This window comes from Dreissena polymorpha, chromosome 1 (assembly GCF_020536995.1).
Source record: "Dreissena polymorpha isolate Duluth1 chromosome 1, UMN_Dpol_1.0, whole genome shotgun sequence".
Lineage (NCBI taxonomy): Eukaryota > Metazoa > Mollusca > Bivalvia > Myida > Dreissenidae > Dreissena > Dreissena polymorpha.
The window spans coordinates 202,865,572-202,890,926 of record NC_068355.1 but is presented as its reverse complement, the minus strand read 5'-3'; the positions used below and the strand labels follow the sequence as shown (position 1 = coordinate 202,890,926).

General features: G+C 35.4%; 1 protein-coding gene across 1 annotated transcript; it reads left to right on the top strand.

Annotated features, from left to right (window-relative positions):
- The first annotated feature begins 298 nt into the window (after nucleotides 1-298).
- On the top strand, nucleotides 299-25,273 carry LOC127864661 (uncharacterized). Its single transcript, XM_052404505.1, has 6 exons — nucleotides 299-837; nucleotides 15,639-16,621; nucleotides 17,455-17,819; nucleotides 18,465-18,525; nucleotides 21,275-21,433; nucleotides 24,315-25,273. The coding sequence occupies exons 1-3, from the start codon at nucleotides 512-514 to the stop codon at nucleotides 17,808-17,810; spliced, it is 1,665 nt and encodes a 554-aa protein (XP_052260465.1). The 5' UTR covers nucleotides 299-511; the 3' UTR covers nucleotides 17,811-17,819; nucleotides 18,465-18,525; nucleotides 21,275-21,433; nucleotides 24,315-25,273.
- Nucleotides 25,274-25,355: the final 82 nt, after the last annotated feature.

The following is a 25,355-nucleotide window of genomic DNA, read 5'->3' as shown; positions in this document are numbered from 1 at the left end:
TAACCAATGAAAAATGTACGCTCACTTTAGAAATTGTTCTTTATGAGAAACTGTCCTGTTTAAGCTATGCTAAAGTTCATGCAAACAGATTAACATTCATTGAATATTGAACCATGTGTAGTATCGGTCCATCAAGGAAACTCAGCAATTAAGACTACCTTGCTGTTTAGACCACTTTTAAAAAGTCCCAACAGTGGTTTTAATATCTAGGTTTAACTGTATATTCAATATTCACGTGACCCAATAGTCCAATTAAAGTAACAGTGTTCACTGCTATGAGACCATTGAACGTCATTTGACAGTTAAGTTGGTTTATGTTCAGTTCAAACAATTGAGGTTCATCTTGATTTCTAATCAGGACAGAATTCGTGATCGCTTGACTGTTTAAATACACAAACAGTTAATTTTTGTATTTTCTGGACTATTTATTTCAATTTACAGATATACTTTAACATTAAGAATTTGCCTAAAAACAAATTGTTACGTTTTGTTTGCTAAGACATTTATTAAAATGGCAGCAATTAATATCGCTTCTCTTGCCATAGGCTCTGATGAAGTTAAGGATTTTATTTGTTCGTCATGCGAAAAGCAAGCAAATGCAGATTTTTACTGCAAAACATGTTTGAAACTTTATTGTGGGAAATGTATTCAGTTGCATGATAAGTGGTCCCCAAAACATTCAACTTATGGAAGGAATGACATGAAAAAATGGCCACTTTCGAAAAAGTTGGAGCAATTTCTATTAAAGTGTGAAGCGCACAAGGACGACACAATTGAAATGTTATGTGATGACCACCGTCAGCTGTGCTGCACAAAGTGTGCCTTCAAAAATCACAGGTATTGCTGAAATACTTTGGCACATATAAGAGTGTAAATATCAATGAACTTTGTCACAATTTAAATGAGAAATAAGTTAAGTTGTCAATTTTGATTTATAGTATTTTAACAAACACATTTTCCCCGATTTTTTTGTTAAAAGTATGAAATACTATGTAATTTTAAGACCACACTTTCGTTCTAATTTTTGGAAATGGTTTATGAAATTAATTTAAAATGTTCCAAATTGCCATTTTAGATCGTTTGCAACAAGGTCGCACATAATTTATTCATGATGCTCTGACACTTCTGTACCATATGCAGATGTTGTTTCCTCATGCTGCACAAGGAAATCTATGCAAACCATATTGATTTTCTTACCGTATTTCTGTTGCTTTGGATAGTAAGCTGAACTAGACTTGATCTTCTACCAAGTTTGTTGAAATTATGCCCTAAGGGTCAAAGGATGTATATTTATAGATTTAGTAAATGACTATTGAAATCTTCTCTGAATCCATAACAGTCATGGGTTTGATTTCAGTGTTTAACATTGTTTGGTGGTCCTGTAGTAAGATTGTTCAGATCTTGCCTCTGAGGTAAAAAATATTGCCTCTCTCTCTCTGTCTCTCTGTCTCTCTCTGTCTCTTTGTGTGTGTCTCTCTCTCTCTCTCTCTGTCTCTCTCTCTCTGTCTCTCTCTCTGTCTCTCTCTCACATTCTCCCTCTATCTCTCACTCTCTCAATCTCTCTCTATCTCTAACAGAAAGCTATTGAAAAATATTTTATTATTTCATTTTGATAAACTACAGCACGTGCATAGGCTACTTGTTTCCATACATTTCTAATAGTTTGTTGCGTATAACCACGTGCCATTTTCATTGCCAAATTGCTTGACGATGTCAAGCAAATATAAAAGAGATAAGGACGATGTCCTATCTATTTTGCAATCTGATGTGGAAAAATTTTCTGGGTTTGAAACCGAGGATATTCCTACTCATAAATCGGCGGACAATCGTTCCCCTTCTAGGGCCCCCCAAAAGTTAGCCTCCAAGGTTACAAAGCCTAATAATTAGTGGTGAGTTAATTAATCAGATCGTCAATGCGTCGTCGACGAATTGCTGCTGCAGTGACGATGACGATAAAAAATTCGAGTCGACGAACCGTACTGATCATTCGATAATTTTTTACTAGGCCTGCTCAACTGAAACAAGCTTTTTATTGGATAAAACAAACCTTTTAAACCAATCAGCAATCATAATACGGATGTGTATAGGTAATTAATTAAAGATGTCGATCCGTGAAGAATTTGTTCACTTTTCTAAAAAATCTAAGTCAAAATCTGAAGTTTGATACGATGTTAGTGTCAAACTAATAGATCCTACTAATCCAGCGAAGGACGGGAACCTTGATATGAAATATGTGTTCTGTAATTACTGCAGAAAACAGCACACAAACCATGGTATGTTTACTCTAAAATTCAAAGCGCTGAAAGCACTGTACGTGTTCGCTGTTGTAAAATGTCGTCTTTGATTAGCTTGTGCGCATTAGCACAGGCTAATCTTATTTGAAATGCATTAAGCCCCGTTTTCCCTGAAAGCAGCCAATATGTACAGATTTCAATGATAAACACCAGACTGGCCAATCTCGTTGTTCAAACTGTAAAACACTATGAGTCATATAAACCCCTCTGCAGTGTACCAAGACACAGCTGTTCATCACATTCACATGTATGTTGAGGCAGGCACGAACGACAACTCTGCTAGGAGAATGGCAGGGGTCGTCTGCTAAAACAGGCAGTGGGGTTGTCTCCCATACCGTACCTATAATGTCCTTATTCTTTTCTTACCTATACAAATCTGCACTCATTATGTTGTGGTTATTATGCCCCCATTCGAAGAAGAGGGGGTATATTGCTTTGTTTCTATTGTTACATTTTCTTAATAATGGTGAATACTAATCATTTTATTTTCTATTCAATTGAATTTTGATAATGTTATAAAACATTGTGATTGTATTTTTATGCCCCCCTTCGAAGAAGAGGGGGTATATTGCTTCGCTCATGTCGGTCTGTCGGTCGGTCGGTCTGTCTGTCGGTCGGTCGGTCTGTCGGTCCGTCCACCAGGTGGTTGTCAGATGATAACTCAAGAACGCTTGGGCCTAGGATCATGAAACTTCATAGGTACATTGATCATTACTCGCAGATGACCCCTATTTATTTTGAGGTCACTAGATCAAAGGTCAAGGTGACCCGAAATAGTAAAATGGTTTCCGGATGATAACTCATGAACGCATACACCTAGGATCATGAAACTTCATGGGTAGATTGATCATGACTCGCAGATGACCCCTATTGATTTTGAGGTCACTAGGTCAAAGGTCAAGGTCACGGTGACCCGAAATAGTAAAATGGTTTCCGGATGATAACTCAAGAACGCATATGCCTAGTATCATGAAACTTCATGGGTAGAGTGATCATGACTAGCAGATGACCCCTATTGATTTTGAGGTCACTAGGTCAAAGGTCAAGGTCACGGTGACCTGAAATTGTAAAATTGTTTTCGGATGATAACTCAAGAACGCATAAGCCTAGGATCATGAAACTTCATAGGTAGATTGATCATGACTAGCAGCTAGATGACTCCTATTGATTTTGAGGTCACAAGGTCGAAGGTCAAGGTCACGGTGACCCAAAATAGTAAAATGATTTTTGGATGATAACTCAACAACGTTTTTGCCTAGGATCATGACACTTCATAGGTACATTGATCGTGACTCGAAGATGACCCCTATTGATTTTCAGGTTACTAGGTCAAAGGTCAAGGTCACAGTGACAAAAAACGTATTCACACAATGGCTGCCAAACAGCCCTTGTTTATATTTTATTTAATAAATTTAGTGGTCAAGAAACTATTATCATATGGTCCATATTTAAGTAGATATTTTCATATTCTTCCGATAATGATCATAGAAGTTGTTCTTTTGAAATAAAATTACTTTTTAAAGATCTGTTTTTATTTAACAATCTGTAATATTCTTTACTCTGTACAAGATTTTGTTGTTATTGGGGTTTTATCCCGTTTTCAACACAGAATTGCAGCCACAAGATTTTTCACTAATTCGAATACAAAGCAAGATTTTTTTAGCATTTATTCATTATTAATTCACAAAACTCATAAAGAATAGTCATGATAAAGTTCTTTTTGATAAAATATAGCAATATAATGTTAATATCAACACAAAAACTGGTTAAAATATTAAAAACTTCATTTTTTGTTAAAAATGCTGCGTCCTCTTCTGCGCTGCTTTGAAGCCATATATTTGACCTTTGACATTGAAAGATGACATTTACCTTTCACCACTCAAAATGTGCAGCTTCTCGAGATATATATGCATGCCAAAATATCAAGTTGCTATCGTCAATATCGCAAAAGTTAGGATGTTACAAACAGTTCAAGGGTATCATATTAGTTTGAAACAGATCCAGTACAATCAAAATTACCTGGCAAAATTTGTTTAAGTCTTGTTGATCAAGAAATTAATGTTGCATGGACATGTGATTGAATGTTCAGAATATGAGGATGAAGAATTCATTTCAATTTTTTTTGGTTCCAAAACCAAATGGCAAGTTTAGGCCAGTCATAAATCTAAAACAATTAAATGAGTTTGTATGATATAAGAAATTTAAACAAGAAAACTTGAATTATGTTCTTGAATTAATACAACCCAAATGACTGGTTTATTATACTGGATTAACAGTCTGCTTATTGGTCAATTCCCATAAGTATTAGAATATTCAAAGTTTTTCAATTTTGAATGGAGAGACCAATTGAATTTGAAGGCAAGGCAATTCATAAAAGTCGTTTATGTTTTATTTCTCAGTATAAATCAGTAAATCACTGAAACATACACATTAGTTCATGCATGATAGGTAACCTTGGTATTATTTAATTTTAAGAGTATTTGTAACAATAACTAAGTGTACTAAGTGTAATAAGCATTCAGTTAAAGAAAATATTATAAAAACTCAATAGCATGTAAAAAAAATCACATATTTGTAAAAGATTTTGCACAAGTAACCATTTGCAATGTGAAATAGAACAACATAAATTTGATAATAATACTAACAATTTTCTATTTATTATTTCAACAACAAAATATTGAGATTCCTCCTGACATGGTGATGCAGAAGATTTATTCGAAGCCTACAGCAATACACAAAAAGCTTATTAAAATTAAATACCAAATTATCTTGTTTAACAAGTTTGAATAATTTATATTTATAATGAGTTTTGGGAACACATTTTTGATTAACATGATCAAAGATCTAACAGTCACTTTTGAGTTAAGCAGAGATATTCACTGCTGGAATGTGTTCATTTATGAAAAAATGCAACAGTTTAATTTGATCAATTGAATATTTAAAACTAATTCATACTGAATTTTCTTTTGTCTTCGGCAAGTCTGAAGGTTTGTGAAGTTTGTTGTCGTAACTGCTTTATCTAGTAGACATGAATATAGTAATATCATCTTAGTAATATAGTAATATCTCTTAGCAAGAGACCCTCTTTTGCTTTTTTTCAGCGCACTGAAAATATAAAACAATATGAATGTCAACCAACATGATTAATAAAGGGCTAGTATTGACTGAGCCTTTCCGAAAATGCTGCGACATAATGTTGATCAAATTAATAGTGGTTATAAAAAAATGACTAAAATTGTAATGTTTTTTTAGCTTATACAAAATTATGATTTTGCAAATAATGCAAATGAAATTTGCGCCACACAATAGATTGAAATGCAACGTTTGTAAAGATACCATCATGATTATTATAGGGCTAGTATTGAATGAGCCTTTCGAAAAATGCTGTGACATATTTATTAAATTGATAGTGATTACAAAATAAAAAAAATAACTAAATTTGTATAATCTTTGAGCTAATACAAAATTATGATTTTGCAAATAATGCAAATTAAATTTGCACCACACAATGCATTGAAATGTAACGTTTGTAAAGATACAAACATGATAACTATAGGTCTAGTATTGACTGAGCCTTTCGAAAAGAGCCACGACATATGTTGATCAAACTGATAGTGGTAAAAAATAAAAAAGATAACTAAAATTGTATTGTCTTTGTGCTCATTCAAAATCATGAATTTGCAAATAATACAAATAAAAATTGCAACACACAATGCATTGAAATGTAACTTTGCAAAGATACCTACAAGATTAATATAGAGCAGGGATCATATTTTTTCGGTTTTGTCGGTCCTAGACCGATTGGGGTCATGAAAGACCGATTGAAAATCCCAAACAGTCGGTCCGATTCTGTTTGCTAAAATTCCAATGTCATGAAATGGATTACACAGTGCACATGCTAACACTTCCTATTTTACATTCTTATCTCGATTAGGTGTGATAAGGCGGACTATGACCCCAAGCAGTGAAGATTCGCGCGGTTGTGTATTAGTCATGCGTGAATAATCCCGTGTCAATATCAATCGATAATTTCAATGGCTTCTACCAAGAACACTAATTAATTGGTCCATAATGTGTACTCGTCCACGATAAAATCGTTGACAGTTACTTGGAAGATGAAAACCTCGATGTTATCCACGTGGACATTGTGCATTTCATGCATGAAACAGTAAACTTTCATATAAAAAAAGAAGAAAATCGGATATTCTGCAATAAAGATGGGCGGACCTGAAAGCACGCTCTGTAACTAAACAAAATATGCCGATACATTTTCCATCAGCGTTATTATCCGGCAATAAATATATGAAAGTCGCGGATCTGATCAACAGAACAGCCGAAAGTTATTTTATGGACGAACATTCACATAAAATAGTACACAAGAAAAATAATATACATTGTATAAATCTTTAGTAAAAAACGTGTTAGAATCGAAATAATTCGTGTACTTTATTGTTTGTTGTTGAATAACCACGACTGGAAGTTACGCGTGATTTCAAATCACACAGAATGACAGATTAATAATATTGACAGCGATAGATTTAGATTAAACAACACACGAAACAACAATGAAATAGCAAATGATAGAACCAAATGAGAAAACTCGTATGTTCAGTTAAAAAAATGCCAAAGGGAATTAAATTTGTACATTTATTATACCACCTTCATGAATGGCAAAATCAATTGTTTATATTTTAACGTAATTTGTCATGATTTGGGATATACATTTTCGGACACTTTTTCCCCATTTAAATCCAGACCGATTGATGTTGCGGGAAAATATGATCCCTGATATAGAGATAGTATTGACTGAGGCTTTTGAAAAAAGCTGCGACATATGTTGATAAAACTGAAAGTGATTACAAAATAAAAAAATGACTAAAATTCTATTATCTTTTGAGTTATTATCAAATAATAAATTTGCAAATAATGTAAATTAAGTTTTCACCACACAATGCATTGAAATGTAACGTTTGTAAGATTACCAACATGAATAGTATAGAGTTTTATTTGACCAAGCCTTTTGAAAAAAGCCACAACATATGTTTATCGTAAACAATCAAACGCATGATTTGGTGAAACTACCCACCGTTGTTTTTTTTAGTAAATACAAAGCATAGTCGAAAACAAAAAAAAACAATAAGATGTCTCAAATTCAACAAACTTTTGCAATTAATACTTCTTTGTTGGCAACGCTTGGTTAATTTGTAATCTTAATCTGACTAGATCGCTTTGTCACTGTCTCTCTGTCAAAATGGCGGCTGTGAATATTTGCATTGTCGCGCGAAGTCTCGTTGGGTCACAAGTCTCGTTTCCGTTTTGCGTAACAACGCGTTTATCTTCGGTTCATTGAGTAGCGAATCCCTTTGTTTGTATAGGTCCCTGTTATAAACCAAGGAAAAATTAATTTCTCAAGTTAAAAGATTATGAAGAGCCAAAATTATGTCCAGCTCGGACATTGAAAACTTACTTGTCAATGACAAAGTATCTTTGAAAAGATGTTCAATTTTTCATTTTGTATTTTACTTATCAGTCAGTTTCTTCTAATACATAAGAAAGATGGCTTAAACAGGTTTTATTTTTGGCAGGTATTAATTTTAACACATTTAGGCATCAGTTTCGGCAGCTGCCATGGTTGGATGTAAAACTTCTGAGATTTTGATAACTGCAGATTGGTCTACTGCTAAGAAGTTCAAATTTTACCAGATATGGGTGATGACATTAATCAACAAAATAGTACATTATTTAGTGAAGCTGTATTGTCTTGCAGGAATTAATTTCCTGTTCTGGTTGGATACCTAAGTAATATCTTATTATTTTCAGATACTTAATTTATAACTGGTATTTATATTGCTCCAGAACTTTCTAAGTGGATGCAATGTACTTACATTATTTATGGCCAGGTTTGTTTTATTATTGTTGTTTGTTATAAGGGTTGAAACTGCGTTTTTATATCACACCTTATATGCTATATTATTATAGATAATATGAATGTAATATTGATATATATGTGGTAATACTTGCATAGGGTATATATGTTTACATAATTATGTATACATTCATTAAATTATGCATTATGACGCATACATTTGATAAAACTGAGTAATTGTCTGTTCTATTTTAATAATGTTGTCGTCTTTAAATATGCTTGTATATTGAAGGTTGTAGGCCTTATGAAAATATTAATGGACCCCCCATTTGTGTGATGGATGGGGGGCATTATTGGAAATAAGGCCGGAGGCCGAAAATATACAATCATCCACCCTTGAATGGAAGAATTATGTTCTTATGTGCCCACCCTTTGTAGATTAAGAATCATATTGAATGTTTGAGTAGTTTACGACAACATAAAATCTGACTTTAAAACCTATGAGTTTTCTCGTGCAAGGTGCGGTATTTATATCGCTGTGGTCACGTGAACATTTGTCACAAAATTTCATTTTGTACTTTTAAGTAGCGAAATAGACTGGTCACTGTAGTAATATGCTTGTATATTTTCAGCCTCCAGCCTTATTTCCTCCCTCCATCACACAAGTGCTTGGATGGGGGGTCCATTTTAGAGCATGGTTAATGTTATGTATTACTGTTTCCTCTCAAATATCATAACTTCAAGGAAAATTTGCGAATTTGAAACAATTTTTTTCTATTTTGTTAGTTAACCAAAGCGTGAAAAGGCCCCTTTAAAATATGGCCACCAGGACGCGGGCATTTTTAATAATATGGCCATATATGGCTATAGTAAAACCTTGTTAACACTCTACTCTAAACTCAAGAGGCCACTTTTATTGTCCAAATTCATGAAACTTAGTCAGAAGAATAGTACCAATGATATCTTGGAAGAGTTTGAAAATGATTCCGATTAGTTATAAAACATGGCCCCCAGAGGGCGGAGCATTTTTCCTTATATGGCTATTGTAAAACCTTGTTTATTCTCTAGAGATCACATGTAATGCCTATCAATCATGAAAACAAAAAGATGTGTCCAAATGTTATTTTGAACGAGTCCAAAAATTTTAAAAGTTGGTTGCAAAACATGGCCGTTAGGGGGCGGGGCATTTTTTATTATATAGCTAAATATGGCTTTAGTAAAACCTTGTTAACAATCTTGAAGCCACATTTAATGTCCGATCTTCATGAAACTTAGTCACAAGATTTATCCCAATGATATCTTGGATGAGTTCAAAAAATGATTACGGTTGGTTGAAAAACATGGTCCCCAGGAAGCAGGCCATATGGCCTTTTATGGCTTAGTAAAACCTTGTCAACACCTTTATTGTCCGATCATCATGATTATTAGCCAGAAGATTTGTCCCAATCATACCTTAGACCAGTTTGAAAATGGTTCCAGTTCGTTGAAAAACATGACCACCACGGGGCGGATCATTTTTCATTATATGGCTATGTATGGCTATAGTAAAATCTTGTTAACACTCTTGAAGCCAGATTTACTGTCTGTTCTTCATGAAACTTGGTCAGGTGATTGGTTTAAGGGTCCTATGGCTTGTTATAAAGAGAAATGTAGGTGATTAGTTTAAGAGCCCTATGTATTGTCATAAATGGTAGTGCAGGTGATTGGTTTAAGAGCCCTATGGATGTAGTGTAGGTGATAATGGCCCTATGAATTATTAAATAGAGTAGTTCAGTTGATTTGTTTAAGAATCTTATGGGTTGTTATAAAGAGTAGTGCATGTGATTTGTTTAAGAGCCCTATGAATTGTTATAGAGAGTAGTGCAGATGATTGCCTTAAGGACCCTATGAATTGTTAGAAAGACTAGTACATGCGATTGATTTAAGGGCCCTATGTATTGTTATTAAGAATAGTGCAGATGATTGCCTTAAGGACCCTATGAATTGTTAGATTGACTAGTACATGCGATTGATTTAAGGGCCCTATCGATTGTTATAAAGAGTAGAGCAGGTGGTTACTTTAAGGACCCTATTGATTGTGTATATTGTTTTACTTGATGTCTGTCGGTAGATCAGTCTGAATGTCGGTAGACCAGTTCGTTTCCGATCAATAACTTGTCAATCAATTGACCGATTGGTTTGATACTTCACATGTGCTTGGTGTTCGACAGTAGAAGACCCTTATTGAAATTGGAATCACTATGTCAAAGGTCAAGGTCACTATAACACTAAGTGTGAAAATCGTTTCAGATCAATAACTCGTCAACATATTGACTGATGGGCTTGATACTTCACATGTGCATTGGCCTTGGACAGTAGATGACCCCTAACAATATTGGGTTCACTAGGTCAAAGGTCAAGTTCACTATGATACAAAGAGTGAAAATGGTTACCGATCAATAGCTTATCAATTATTAGCTCTACTGGCCGAAGGCCTGAAGAGCTTATGTCATGGATTGGTTTTCATCGTTTTCATTCTTTTCAATTTTGTTCAGTGTCTTTATATTAATGACGACTTGAACCCTATTGAAAATGGGTTACATCAGAGTAAAAAGTCCATTATTATCTACCCTTGAGTTTGAGAAAATTGTGAAATAAGGCTTGTTTGCGTAATTAAGTCCACAGTTTTCATCCTATTATTTCCCAACTTGCACAGTGTCTTTATCTGAATGATGAGTCAAACCCTATTGAAAATGAGCAATATTGAAGCTATTTGAGTCCAGAATTATCTCCACTTAAATTTGAGAGAAAAAAAAGGAAATTCATTTTTTTATGTAATAAAGTCCATAATTTTCATCCAATTCTTGACAAACTTGCACAGTGTCTTTGTATTAATGAGGACTCAAACCCTTTTGTAAAAAGAGCAATATCAAAGCAATAAGTCCAGAATGACTTCTCCTTGAATATGAGAAAATTATGAAATTCTGCTTGTTTACGCAATTAATTCCACAGTTTTCATCCAATTATTTCCTTATTTGCACAGTATCTTTATATCAATTAGGACTTGAACACTATTGAATATGAGCAGTATCGGATAAATAAGTACACAATAACCTCCCCTTGATTTTGAGAAAATTCTCCTTGTTTGAGTGATTAAGTACACAGTTTCCATCATATTCTTTCCAAACTTGCACAGTGTTTTAGTAGTTGAGTGATTCAGGCCCTCATGGGCCTCTTGTTTTATGTGATAAGTCCATTATTTTCATCCAATTCTTAGCAAACTTGCACAGTGTCTTTGTATCAATGAGGACTCAAACTCCTTTTGAAAAAGAGCAATATCGAAGCAATAAGTCCAGAATTACTTCCCCTTGAATATGAGAAAATTTTGAAATCCTGCTTGTTTACCCAATAATTCTAAAGTTTTCATCCAATTATTTCCTAATTTACACAGCTTCTTTATATCAATGAGGACTTGAACCATATTGAATAGGAGCAGTATCGGAGAAATAAGTACACAATAATCTCTTCTTGAATTTGAGAAAATTAGCATTGTTTGCCCGATTAAGTACACAGTTTCCATCTTATTCTTTCCAAACTTGCACAGTGTTTATAGCAGTAGAGCAATTCAAGCCCTCATGTGCCTCTTGTTTGACTGATTGGCTTGATACTTCACATACTCATTGGCTGTCACGATTCACCGGTATATTGGTATATCGTGGTGCATGTCGTGAACAAAAATCGCAGCACGATACGGCGTTGCCGCACCGGTTTTTTTAATATTATTATATTAGCACAGATATAAATACATTACATAATTATTTTGATATAGATATCGTTTTGAAAACTGTAGAAGCGATTCAAAAGGGCTAAATAAATAATCCGTTAATATCAAGGTCAAGCAAGCGCTTCCACTGGTAGATGTTTAACTTTCACGTTTAAAATACGGCGATGTTTGGGTCCGTACCTTTTTTGGAATTTAGGGACAGATTTCCTTTGCAAATAAGTTTATAATTATCCAAAAGATGTTTATTCTATTTCTTATTTTCTTTCTTTAGTATATCGATCGTTCAAAGCATGGCACTTCCGAATCATGTTATCTTAAGATTCTGAATAAGTCGAGGAAGAGTCAGAATGCTACGGATTTTCAATACTGGGCCCGCTGACTCCGCATTTTGAACATACCCTTGAAGCGTTCGATTTACACAGATCGTAGTCACAGCTATTGTCAACAACATGGCGGACATTTAAGAAAAAGACGCGAACAATAACAATGACTACTTCTATCAAGTTTATTACAGTTTCTTTTACAGTTTCTAGTCATACTATGATACCAGTGTTTTCTGATTATTGAGTTTAATAAAGTTTGTAAAACTTGTTATTCTGCTGTTTTCTTCACAGATACATATTCTGTAAAATATCCCGGTACGTACCGCGATACAGTGTTGCCGTACCACGATATACCGCGGTACGCTGACGGCGTATCGTGACAGCCCTACTCATTGGCCTTGGAAAGTTCATGAGCCCTATTGGGGTCACTAGGTTAAAGGTCAATGTGACTATTACACTTAGTGTGAAAATGGTTTCCAATCAATAACTCATCAACAAATTAATCAATTGCCTTGATACTTCGCTTCTGCATTGGCCTTTGACAGTACATGTCCCCTTTTGAAATTGGGATCACTAGGTCAAAGGTCTAGGTAACTATAACACTAAGTGTGAAAAACGTTTCCGATCAATAACTCTTCAACAAATCGACCGATTCGCTCGATTTTTCACATTTGCATTGGCCTTGAACAGTAAATGACCCCTATAGAAATTGAGATCACTGGTTCAAAGGTCAAGGTCACGATCACATTAAGTGGTTTCTGATCAATATCTCATCAACGAATTGACTGATTAACTTGATACTTCACATGTGCATTTGCCTTGGACAGTTGATGACCCTTATCAAAATTGAGGTAACTAGGTCAATGGTCAAGGTCACTAGCTTACTTGATACTTTTCATGTACATTGACCTTAGACAGTACATGAGCCCTATTGAAATTAGTTATGCACTAAATGTGAAATAGTTTTTAATCAAAAACTGGTAAACTGATTCACCAATTGGCTTGATACTTGTCATGTGCATTGGCCTTGGACAGTAGATGACCCCTCTCAAAATTGGGGTCACTAGGTCAAAGGACATGGTCACTGGCACAATAAGTAGGAAAAGCATTTCTGATCCGTAATTCTTCAACAAATCGACCGATTGGCTTGATATTTCCCATGTGCATTTGCCTTGGACAGTAGATGACCCCTATCGAAATTAGGGTCACTAGGTCAAAGGTTAAGGTCACTGTCACAATAAGTGGGCATATGTCTCCGACCGCAGAACACTTGTTTTTATTGTGTGTAGTATAAAGTTAATTGCAAAATATTATTCATACATGTGTATTACCCAATTAAAAAAAAATCATTTGTCTTGCTACTGTAAGAAATGTCAATATCACAAATCAATATACAGTAGGCCAATCTCTTGGATCCTCCTTTAACACATTTTTATAATGGCGTCTTTTCTTGTCCATGAATAGATCAAGTGACAGCAACAAAAGCAAAATAATCACAATTGGTTAAATTACAAATAAACTTATTAGGAGATAGTAGACCAGGTTGCATGTCAAAAGCTGCTCAACGCAGGCTAAATTGTTAATACTGACACTTTATTTAGAAATAGAGGACCTCCTCTAAGATTTGGGGTTATTTTAATTTGCATTTTTTCTTTGGTCCGTTTGTTGATTGGTTTGTAGACCAATCATTTCCAAATGATACTTAGAGCATGCTTTGACCTACAGCCTTGCACATTTTTATCCCCCCCCCTCCCCCCCCCCACATTGCACATTTCGGTAGGTCGGTCCGTCCGTCCGTCCACCAGATGGTTTCCGAATGATAACTCAAGAACGCTTAGGCCTAGGATCATTTAACTTCATAGGTACATTGATCATGACTAGAAGATGACCCCTTTTGATTTTCAGGTCACAAGGTCAAAGGTCAAGATCACGGTGACTTGAAATAGTAAAATGGTTTCCGGATGATAACTCAAGAAAGTTTACGCCTAGGATCATAAAACTTCATAGGTATATCGATCATGACTGGCAGATGACCCCTATTGATTTTCAGGTCACTAGGTCAAAGGTCAAGGTCACAGTGACTTAAAATAGTAAAATGGTTTCTGGATGATAATTTTAGAATAATAAAGAACATTTTTAACAAACATATGGAGTTGCATACGCTTACCTGACCATTCAAACATATAACAATTGCGTCTTCATTACAGGCTAGATTGTACATACTGAGTTTGGGAATAGACATTAAATATACGTCATGCTTGTTGTTTTTGTGGGATGGAAGAGCATTAATGATCTTTTCTTGCATGTGTTATTATGGATAGTGTGGTCAAGGTGTACAATGATACTAAAACTGAAAACAATATAAACTACTAGAAATGTATTCTTAGTACATGGATACCTCTACAATCCAATTTGTCCCACAACTGCACAAATCTCTTTAAATTATGAACAAACATGGAGTTGCACACGTTGACCTGACAATTACTATGTTACTTTAGAAGTATCCCTCTATTTGAGTAACGCTTCTCACAATTGAACAAATATCGTTTGGTTAAAGGGATTGTCACATAACTCTTCTTATGTAAAATAAACAATAAAAAAAAATATCAAGGTGCATAATTTCACATGGTGGGTAATGCTTTAAGATTAGTTCATCCCTCTATCAGCTGTACTCTTTGAGTTACTCACAACACAATTTTAAATGTGATTTCTTTGCTAAACAGGGACCATAACTCTGGGTATGTTGAAAAAAGACATATCAAACTATGCATGTGGGTAAAATTACACAATGATAAATATTTATGTAAAGTGTTAGTCCTCTTGTAGCAAGCAATACTGATTATTTTACACTCTACACATATTTTAAAATGTCATTTATGTATAAATATGAGACATTACTACAATTATGATGAAAACAACAGAAACAACATATAGAGGTGTGCATTAGCTCACATGCCTGGTTACTGTACTTTAAAGTTGCAGGAATACATGTTGAGTTATATAAGCCAGAAAAGTCACGCAGATGGATGGAAAAGTGCAAATCTATATACCTCCATATTAACCCTTTGAATGCTGGGAAATTTGTCGTCTGCTAAAATGTCGTCTGCTGAATTTGTAAAATAAGCATTTTCTTCATTTTTTTCAAAGAATACTATCAGAATAGCAAACAGTTTGGATCCTGATGAGACGCCACGTACTGTGGCGTCTCATCTGGATCCAAACTGTTTGCAAAGGCCTTTAAAATTCAGCTCCAGCGCTTTAAGGGTTAAGCCCAAGAAGCGTTAATTTATTGTCCATGTATGTTTTTATTTGACACTTTATACTTGTTTGAAGCATTACATAATATCACTTACTATTCCTTAGTATGTACATGTATTAATTGTTTATTTCAGCCAGTGCAGTAAAGTGACCCAGATTTCGGAGCTGACCAACTCGCAGCCCACAGGCCTAGAGGGGCTGTCAGTGGAGCTGGAAACTGTCCTGGGGGAAATTAAAACCCTGCAAATCAGTCAGAAGGCCAGCATTCAGTCATTGCAGAGAACATACAAGGAACATAGTGCAGTTATGATAGAGCAAATGCTTGGCAATTTAAATACTTATATAGATGAATGTGATAATAATTCTGTGGGTACATCAGGCGGAAATGAGCAATATTTAAAAGAAGAGATGTGTAGGAGTGTTCTCTCTATCGTGAATGAATTTGATAATATTACTACGAAGGAACTTAACGAGTTGAAAGATGAAGTTTTAAGTATTAAAGAGTCAGTTACAAGTTCTATTCATAAATGCACCACTCTTCACAATGACTTGTCACAATTCCATGAACTTGTTCAGAAAATTGGAGATAATAAGGAGCTCTGTCTTATAGCCAGCATAAAATGTAAGCATATAATACAGCAAGCATTGACTCTGCTAGGAAAGTCAGGCAAGGCGTTTCATGTCCAGCGGAAGTCTGTGCACAATGTGAGAATACCAAGTGATTCATATGAATGTAGTATCGCAGGCATATGTGTTCTGACTGATGGGCAGGTGCTGGTCGCAGAAAGTGAGAATAAGAGGATCAAGCTGCTGAACCAGCAGTACCAGGTGGTGAGTCACTGTGATGTGACTGCTTGGCCATGGGACATATGTTTGATCACATCCAGTGAGGTTGCAGCGGCTGTGGATACTTTCAACAAACATGAGGTCCAGTTTATCACTGTCAACCAGGGAAAGCTTGTTCCTGGCAGGAAGTTTCAGTTACAACATGAATGTACATGTATTACCCATCACCTAGGAGACCTTTTTGTCACCTCTGGTAAAGAATTGTACAAATACACATTGAGTGGCAAACAGCTCTGCAGACTCTACCAAGATAGATCAGCTGATTTGACAGGTAAGAATCATGGTGAATCCATCCTGATAACATGTGTATTATGTACAGGGATTTGTCTAGCCATTGTGGGAAAAGGAGTCTAGTCAAATTGTGTTATTCTAAATTCATACAATGACAAATTTGGGAATTTTTATTGACTAAATGAACCGAGTTGGGATTTATTTTTTTAATCAACAAATATTGACCCATTAGGCCTTTATCTTGTTATTTTGAAAAAATAATATAAATTATAGTTACATACTTTGTGAGATGATAATAAAATAAAATTCAGATGTCATAGCAAAAAACCTGCTGATGTATTATAAAAAAATTGTTCTATAATTCATATGTGCCCTTTGAATGCTACAGTGCATTGTAGCCAAAAGAAGATTCAGAAATATTGATTATAAACATGAGTAATGAAATATTTTGACAGTAACTACATGGCATGTCTATAAATAGAAACTGTGTTCCTGGGAGAGAGACACTTTCTGACCTGGTCTTAATTTTGTGGTTGTAAAATGATTGTACATGTACAATATGTTTACCTGTTGATAGAACTGTTCAATTGTTTCAGTATGTGTAATTGTTTCCATCTGTGTACTTGTTTTGCTTCAATTCATATCTTACTCAACAGTCGCATTTCAACATGTCAAACGTTAACACAATAGCTCTGCTACTGAAGTTTATTGTCACGCTTAACTATTGAATCATTGAAATGTATGCATATATTTTAGATGTGTAAAGGCCTCTTTATAGCAACATATGCGTAATACAATATCACTGCAGTATGTTTAATAAGATTATTTAACATTTACAGTAATTGAATATCTTGATGTTACTCTGTTTTGCAGTATACAAGTGTGCTGTGAGTCCCACAGGAGACAGGCTGTACATCACCAACTACTACAGGCAGTACAAGCTTGTCACCCTGGCCAGGGATGGCACACTCCTGGCTACATACACAGACCCAGCACTACGTATCCCATCTGGTCTACATGTGACCCCTGCAGGCCAGGTGCTGGTCTGTGGATGGGGGTCCCACACTGTTCTACAGGTGGGCTGGGAGGGGCAGAGTAAGCTGGCTACGCTGGCTACTGAGGAGGATGGAGTGGGGTACCCACGGTCAGTCTGCTACAGCAGCACCACATCCTCCATCATTGTGGGACTGTGGGAGGACAACAACATCCTGGTGTTCAGAGTGGAATAGTGTGTACATGTAAGCATTAGTTGTTGTAATTAGTGATTAGTATTTCAATTACAATGTGTTGTTTAGCATACCAACATAGTAGTGTGTGATGTTACAATACAAAATTAAGTGTGTAGTTTAAGATACAAATATGTATTGTTATCCGATTATACAATGTGAGGGTTTTTGTTTGAACATAAGATCTAATGCATATTATGTTATGTTGCCATAATGTTTGTGCCACTATGGTCCTAAAATTTAGTTCTTATAAACTAAAGTTCTTGCATGAAAAAAACAAAGAATTTCAACTGAACATGTAATATTTCTACATAGATGCACATGTACATAGCAACTGAGGCTATTTTTAGACTTTCATTTCTATAAACACTATGATGCCATGTAAGAAATGTACATGGATGTATACTTTTTTTATAAAATATGAAATTGTTTAAGTAATCTTTGGGGGAGTATATATTGATATTGTACGCAATGTTTACAGAAAGGTAACACTTGATGTAATATTTATTAATTTGCCATGTTTTATGCTGTTGAACATTTGTTATTGATTTTCATTATATTTATATAAACGTGTGTGTGTTAATTACATTTTTTATAAATTTGTTTGAGTCCATAATATACATACAAGAAATACATCAAGCTATTCTGCTGCTACAGTCGCTGCTGAGTCAACGATGCTGAGGATGTGGTGGACAAGGATGACCTGAATACGCAGAAGGTAACATAGACCCTTTGTCAGACCTTTTCTTTGTCATTTTGGGAAAAAATGCCATTGTGGGTTTGGAATATTTTCCTGTGAAAAGTCAATTGATTTGGGAAAAACTAATTTAATATCATTCTTTCTAATATATCAAATTATATGAATAAAATCATTTTATGATAGTTACATACTTTTATAGATCTAAGTGAAATTTGATTGAGATATAAAAATTATAATGCATAAAAACGGGAACATCACGTCAGGCAATTTAGGCGTGTTTAGTGGAAAAAACGCCCCGATTGGACGTTTTTATCACATCTTTACACAGTAACATATATGCCAAAATTTGACAACAAATGGTGAATGTTTGTGTTTATTGGAAATTTTGAGCACTTTTATCGTTAATTTTTATCAGAACGTCCTTTTAATAATGGAATATTCGGGAGTATCGGGTAATGAGTAGCAACGGTAAAAGTAGTAAGTTGGCAGTAATAGATGAAAAGTATGGTTTCATATGGATGTATTAAGGAATCAATCGAGAAGCGATTATGGGTATCTATGCAGAAAAGGGTTAAAACAGTTTTTGTTAAATCTCGTTATTAATGACTTTATTGCTGTTTTTTCTTGAAGAGTCATAACGCACCGTCATAACATCATTTCACTCTGAAAAAAAAACAAACCCACATATGTAGGGTGCAGCCCTCCCCCCCCCCCATGGTCCCGGGGCGTCTGAAAAAATTCCTGTTGAAAGCACTGTAATTTTAATACATGTAAGGCACTTATTTAAAAACAAATAAAATGCTTTGGGTATGGGTCTGTTTTACAGACCCATAAATTCACCAGGAACGCGCCGTCTTGTGTATTTTCTGTTTATTAAGAATGCAAAAAGATGAGGTGGTAAAGAACATAATGAATTTACATCAGGTAAAATATCCTATTAAATTGTTTGTATATTGTAAATATGGTAAAATATCCTCTTAAATTGTTTGTAATTGTTTGTATATTACATATGGTAAAATATCCTCTTAAATTTTTTGTATATTGCAAAATCATTGATATTCCTCCTCATCAAATTTTGGTGGTTACAAAAGTATTTCATGGACATATTATTAGTTAATGTGGGGATTCCTCAGTTTGGAAAAATAAATGAGGAATTTGTGTCAGTTCATTTCCCGTGTGTTTGTGATAAATTTGTGGATCGATAAAACCTTAAAATCAACAAAAAATAGCCCCAAATGCATAATAATGGTTTTACAGTGTTACCTCTGTATTAAAAATGCTAAATATGAAGTGGACAAGAATATGATATGATTTCATAGAAGTTAAAATTGTGTCTTTTCTTTTATGTATCATGTTTACCATGTTGAGTTTGTATAAAGTTGTGAGATATTTAGTTAAGCTTTGAATTCCTTGGTTCAATAGAGCCTGTTTGCAAGGAGGTGTTAAGTTCTTGATGTGTATACTGTGTTTTTTTTCCCTCAATTATAGGGGCCAAAATCGGCCCCATACCAAATGCTGGAACTATGTATTTTTCCCAAACAACTTCCTAAAATTCCCAATTGAAGGTAAAGTAAAAGAAATTTGTCTAGCAGAAAGTGTTGTCCCTGATAAGCCTGTGTGGCTATATAGACATATCTGGGCAGACACTTAGTGCACAATTTATTAAGCCCTGTTTTCTCGGAATGAGGCTCAAAGTAAATCCCCACTACAGTCTGTTACAGAGTTGTACAAGATGATACCAGGTGAGACTTGTTATTGGAAAAGGGTGCTTAATGCATTTTATGTACCATCCACAGATTAGCCTGTGCAGTGCGCACTCAGAATTATCAGGGATAATGATTTCCATTTTTGAGGAAATTTTCGCTTTAAAGAAATTATTTCTAAACAAAAATCATGTCTTGGTGGAAAGTGTTATCTCAAGTTAGCCTGTGTGGACTGTACAGGCTAATGTGGTAATTTACATATTCATTAAGCCCAGTTGTCCGGAATATGGCTCAAGTTTAGTCTGCTTCCAGTCTGTTGGTATTTGTAAATTCTGATTAGAACAAATATAGTATAAAAACCACTATGATTAAAAACTGGTAATTGAGACATCGGTGTACATATAAATGCAAATTTAACATACATATTGAGCAATTCTAATAGTAGCTCACAATTTCCCACTTTAACATTGTTTGCCATTTTAAAGGAGTTGGCAACTCATTTTTTCATAAAATTGAAAATTTTGAGCCGTATTTTGTTCACAAAATATCATATCAAACACAGTTAATGTTGAAAATAACTTGGACAAAATATTGTTTTGTTATTGGTAACTGTGAAAATATAGATTTATGGGCGTCGTCAAAGTACAGGCAAGCTAGTATTGTAATATGATAGTTATTAAGGGCAAATGGCCTGTAACATAATTTTTACTCCAAGGTGTATGTGAAAAAAAAGCTTTTTCTTTCCATCTTTATAAAGTACACGTAATGGGCACTTCCTTATATGCAAGTGGACTGATAAAATGAGCACTGAAACTGAATTTTTCAACACAAACGCATGTCAAATAATATATTTTGATTGGCTTTGTGCAATTAAGTTCCATGCAATTAAAAAGACCTATTATTCCCAAATTAAAAGATAGAATTTTCCTGATGTTTGATATTATTACGCTTATTTTCCTCATTGGTGTGGTACAGATACTTTTTTCAATTTGGCAAAAAAATTGCTGGTGTATTACTAATTTACTAGTTCAAAAGACTTCATATTGGTTTTCTCAATGTTACAGCAACTGCTAAGCACAGAAGACATAGGAGTAGTGAAAGGCTCAGCCAAATCAAAGTCCAGCAATGTGAGGGTGACACAGCCTTTCAAGTCCTCGTATTGCAACATGAAGGACATTTAAGCTGAAACTAACAAGGGAGAGAACTGTAGATCTGCACCAGCAGTGAGTTGTTGCCCTTAACCCTTTGCATGCTGGGTAATTTGTCTTCTGCTAAAATGTCGTCTGCAGAATTTCTAAAATTAGCATTTTCTTCGATTTTTTTTCAAAGAATACTATCAGAATAGCAAACAGTTTGGATCCTGATGAGACGCCATGTTCTGTGGCGTCTCATCTGGATCCAAACTGTTTGCAAAGGCCTTTAAATTCGGCTCCAGCGCTTTAAGGGTTAAGTTGTTTAATGTTTTATTTATTAGCTCATCTATTTTTTGAAAAAAAATTATGAGCTATTGTCATCACCTTGGCGTCGGCGTTGGCATTGGCGTCGGCGTCCGCTTAAGTTTTGCGTTTAGGTCCACTTTTCTCAGAAAGTATCAATGCTATTGCATTCAAACTTGGTACACTTACTTACTATCATGAGGGGACTAGGCAGGCAAAGTTAGATAACTCTGGCGTGCATTTTGACAGAATTATGTGCCCTTTTTATACTTAAAAAATTGAAAATTTTGGTTAAGTTTTGCGTTTAGTTCCACTTTTCTCAGTAAGTATCAATGCTATTGCATTCAAACTTGGTACACTTACTTACTATCATGAGGGGACTGGGCAGGCAAAGTTAGATAACTCTGGCATGCATTTTGACAGAATTATGTGCCCTTTTTATACTTAGAAAATTGACAATTTTGGTTAAGTTTTGTGTTTAGGTCCATTTTATTCCTTAAGCATCAAAGCTATTGCTTTCATACTTGCAACACTTACTAACTATCATAAGGGGACTGTGCAGGCAAAGTAATGTAACTCTGACTGGCATTTTGACAGAATTATGTGCCCTTTTTATACTTAGAAAATTGAAAATTTGATTAAGTTTTGTGTTTAGGTCCACTTTATTCCTACAGTATCAAAGCTATTGCTTTCATACTTGCAAGATTTATGAACTATCATAAGGGGACCGTGCAGGCAAAGTTATGTAACTCTGACTGGCATTTGGACGGAATTATGGGCCCTTTATACTTAGAAAATTGAAAATTTGGTTAAGATTTATGTTTTGGTCCACTTTACCCCTAAAGTATCATAGATATTGCTTTCATACTTGGAACACTCACAAACTATCATAAGGGTACAGTAAAAGGACAAGTTGCATAACTCTGGTTGTCATTGTTACGGAATTATGGCCCTTTTTTGACTTAGTAACTTTTAATATATGGTTAAATTTTGTGTTTCGATCCACTTTACTTTTTAAGTATCAAGGCTATTGCTTTCAAACTTCAAATACTTACATGCTATCATGAGGTTACTGTACCTGGCAACTTGAATTTTACTTTGACCTTTGAATGACCTTGACTCTCAAGGTCAAATTATTAAATTTTGCTAAAATTGCCATAACTTCTTTATTTATGATTAGATTTGATTGATACTTTGATGAAACTACTCTTACCTGACATACCACAATAGACTCCACCCAAACCATCCCCCGTGCCCTCCCCCCCCCCCTCCCCCCTCCCCCTCCCCCCCCCCTAATTTTTTTTTTGTTTTAAGATCATCTCACAAATGACCACCACAACCCTCACACCACTATACCCCCACCCCATCCCCCCCCAACGCCATCCCCACCCCACCCACCCCCCCCCTAATTTTTTTTTTTTAAGATCATCTCACAAATTACCACCACACACCCTCACACTATACCCCCCCCCCCTCCCATTTGTTTTTTAAAACTGTTATGTTTGAAATACCGTCCAACCATCGCAACCAACCCCCCCCCATCGCCCCCCCCCAACCCCCCCCTCCCCCCCCCTTCCCCCCCCTTCCCCCCCCCCCCCTTCCCCCCCCCTTCCCCCCCCCCCCCCTTGATTTATTTATTTTTTTATTTTTTTTTCGCTTTTTTGGAAGATAATGTAATAAATGTCCACAACCCCACACTATACACCCCTCTTCACTCCACTCCTCCCTCCTTTGTGATTGAAAATGAGAGTCCCTTCACCTTTAAAAAGAAAATAGATGAGCGGTCTGCACCCGCAAGGCGGTGCTCTTGTTTTTATAATTTCTTACAACTTACATGTAAATTGACTTTAAAACTGTTTTCTAGTGTGAATTTAAAACAGATTTTAACCATCAAAGATCAGTAAAAGCAAGGGTAAAATAATATGTGTGTGTGTTTTTTGCAACGTTGGTGAGACATTAATATTATTATTAAATATTAATATTGTTGCCTCCCATTTATTGAAACATATAATAACAATAAAACATATCTTATGGCATTTTAAAAGTAATGTGATTCATAGAATAAGTACAATAAAAAAAATATTAAATTTTTAACCAGATGGTTTTCCTTCTTTGTGTTATGGCAGCAAAAAATTGGCTAATAGATAAATAAGCTGTGATGTGGAAAAATGGGGGCCTAATGCATGTGCTTAAATTGTTGTCACAGATTAGCCTGTGCAGTTCGCACAGGCTATTCACGGACAACACTTTCCTCTTAAAGGTATTTTTTATTGAACAAATTATCCTCTTTATGAAAATCCAGTCTAGTCAGAAAGTACCCTCCCTTATTAGCTTATGTGAATTTCACATGCTAATCTGGGAGGACACTTTCTAACATTAGTGATCCGCATATTGGCTTATGAAAATACATTTCTGGAAATGGAGTAAAGATTATAAATATAAATTTACAGATAAGTATAGCATTAGCCAACACTTTGCTTGTTTTAATACAAAATGACTTAATTGTATTTATGTTTTTGCTATTAAGGACAAGGAACCAATAAAATGCCAGATTAGAAATTCATGTTTTTGAAAACCTTCACAGCCAGTCAAGAGGCATAGTTTGTTATAGATTGTAAAATACTTTGTTACAAGTTCCTATCACCCACTGTGTTGTTGTTGTTTTCAGCAGAGCACCAGCATTGATATCGAGTTGGCCCAGCAACCACACCAGTCCCGCCTGCAGAAGCCCCAGTCCAGATTGACCCTCCCCCTCCATTGACTTCTAACTCCTCCCCCTTGACCTCCTGCCTCAAAAAGTCAGCATCGTTGAACAACTCTGTTCTGCAGGAAATTCTTAGGGTGATTCTGTTCTGACAAACGCAATGCCCACGTCACGTTTTCCAAACATAAGCCTGGGTAGTTTTGTTAAGCTAGAGTTCCGCGTGGGCCTGAAAGGGACGAGTGTTACAGACACGAAAAGTTATAGCAGTAGTTATGGTAACGCTAACAGTCAGTTGTTGCTGTTGGACATCACAACAAATATCATGAAGAATAAAAAGTTCAATCACTTGTTCCAATCTTTATGGGACAAACAGAAATTGAACAGGAGAGAATCAAGGAACAATAAAAGCGTGAGCTTTCCTAGTGGCATACGTCTGCTGTTGATAGTTTGGACAACAGTAGGGTTACGGACTGCCCCAGATTGTCCTCTCAGCGGCCAAAATATCATAATAGAACAGACTTTTGGCAATGTTACTGACAAAAAAAAGGCAAAAATGACTTGGTTGTGAACACCAAGAGCGCGATACATCCATGCTGACACATAAAGGGCGGTAATAACTTGGTTTTGAAAACCCAGAGCACAATACATCCATGCTGACACAGAAAGGAAGTAATGACTTGGTTGTGAACACCCAGAGCACGATACATCCATGCTGACACAGAAAATAGTAATGACTTGGTTGTGAACACCCAGAGCAGGATATATCCATGCTGTTACAGAAAGGCAGTAATGACTATGCTGTGAACACCCAGAGCACAATACATCCATGCTGACACAGAAAGGCAGTAATGACTTGGCTGTAAACACAGAGCACAATACATCCATGCTGACACAGAAAGGCAGTTATGACTTGGTTGTGAACACAGAGCAACAATACATCCTTGTTGACACAGATAGGCAGTAGTGACTTTGCTGTGAACTCAGAGCACGATACATCCATGCTGA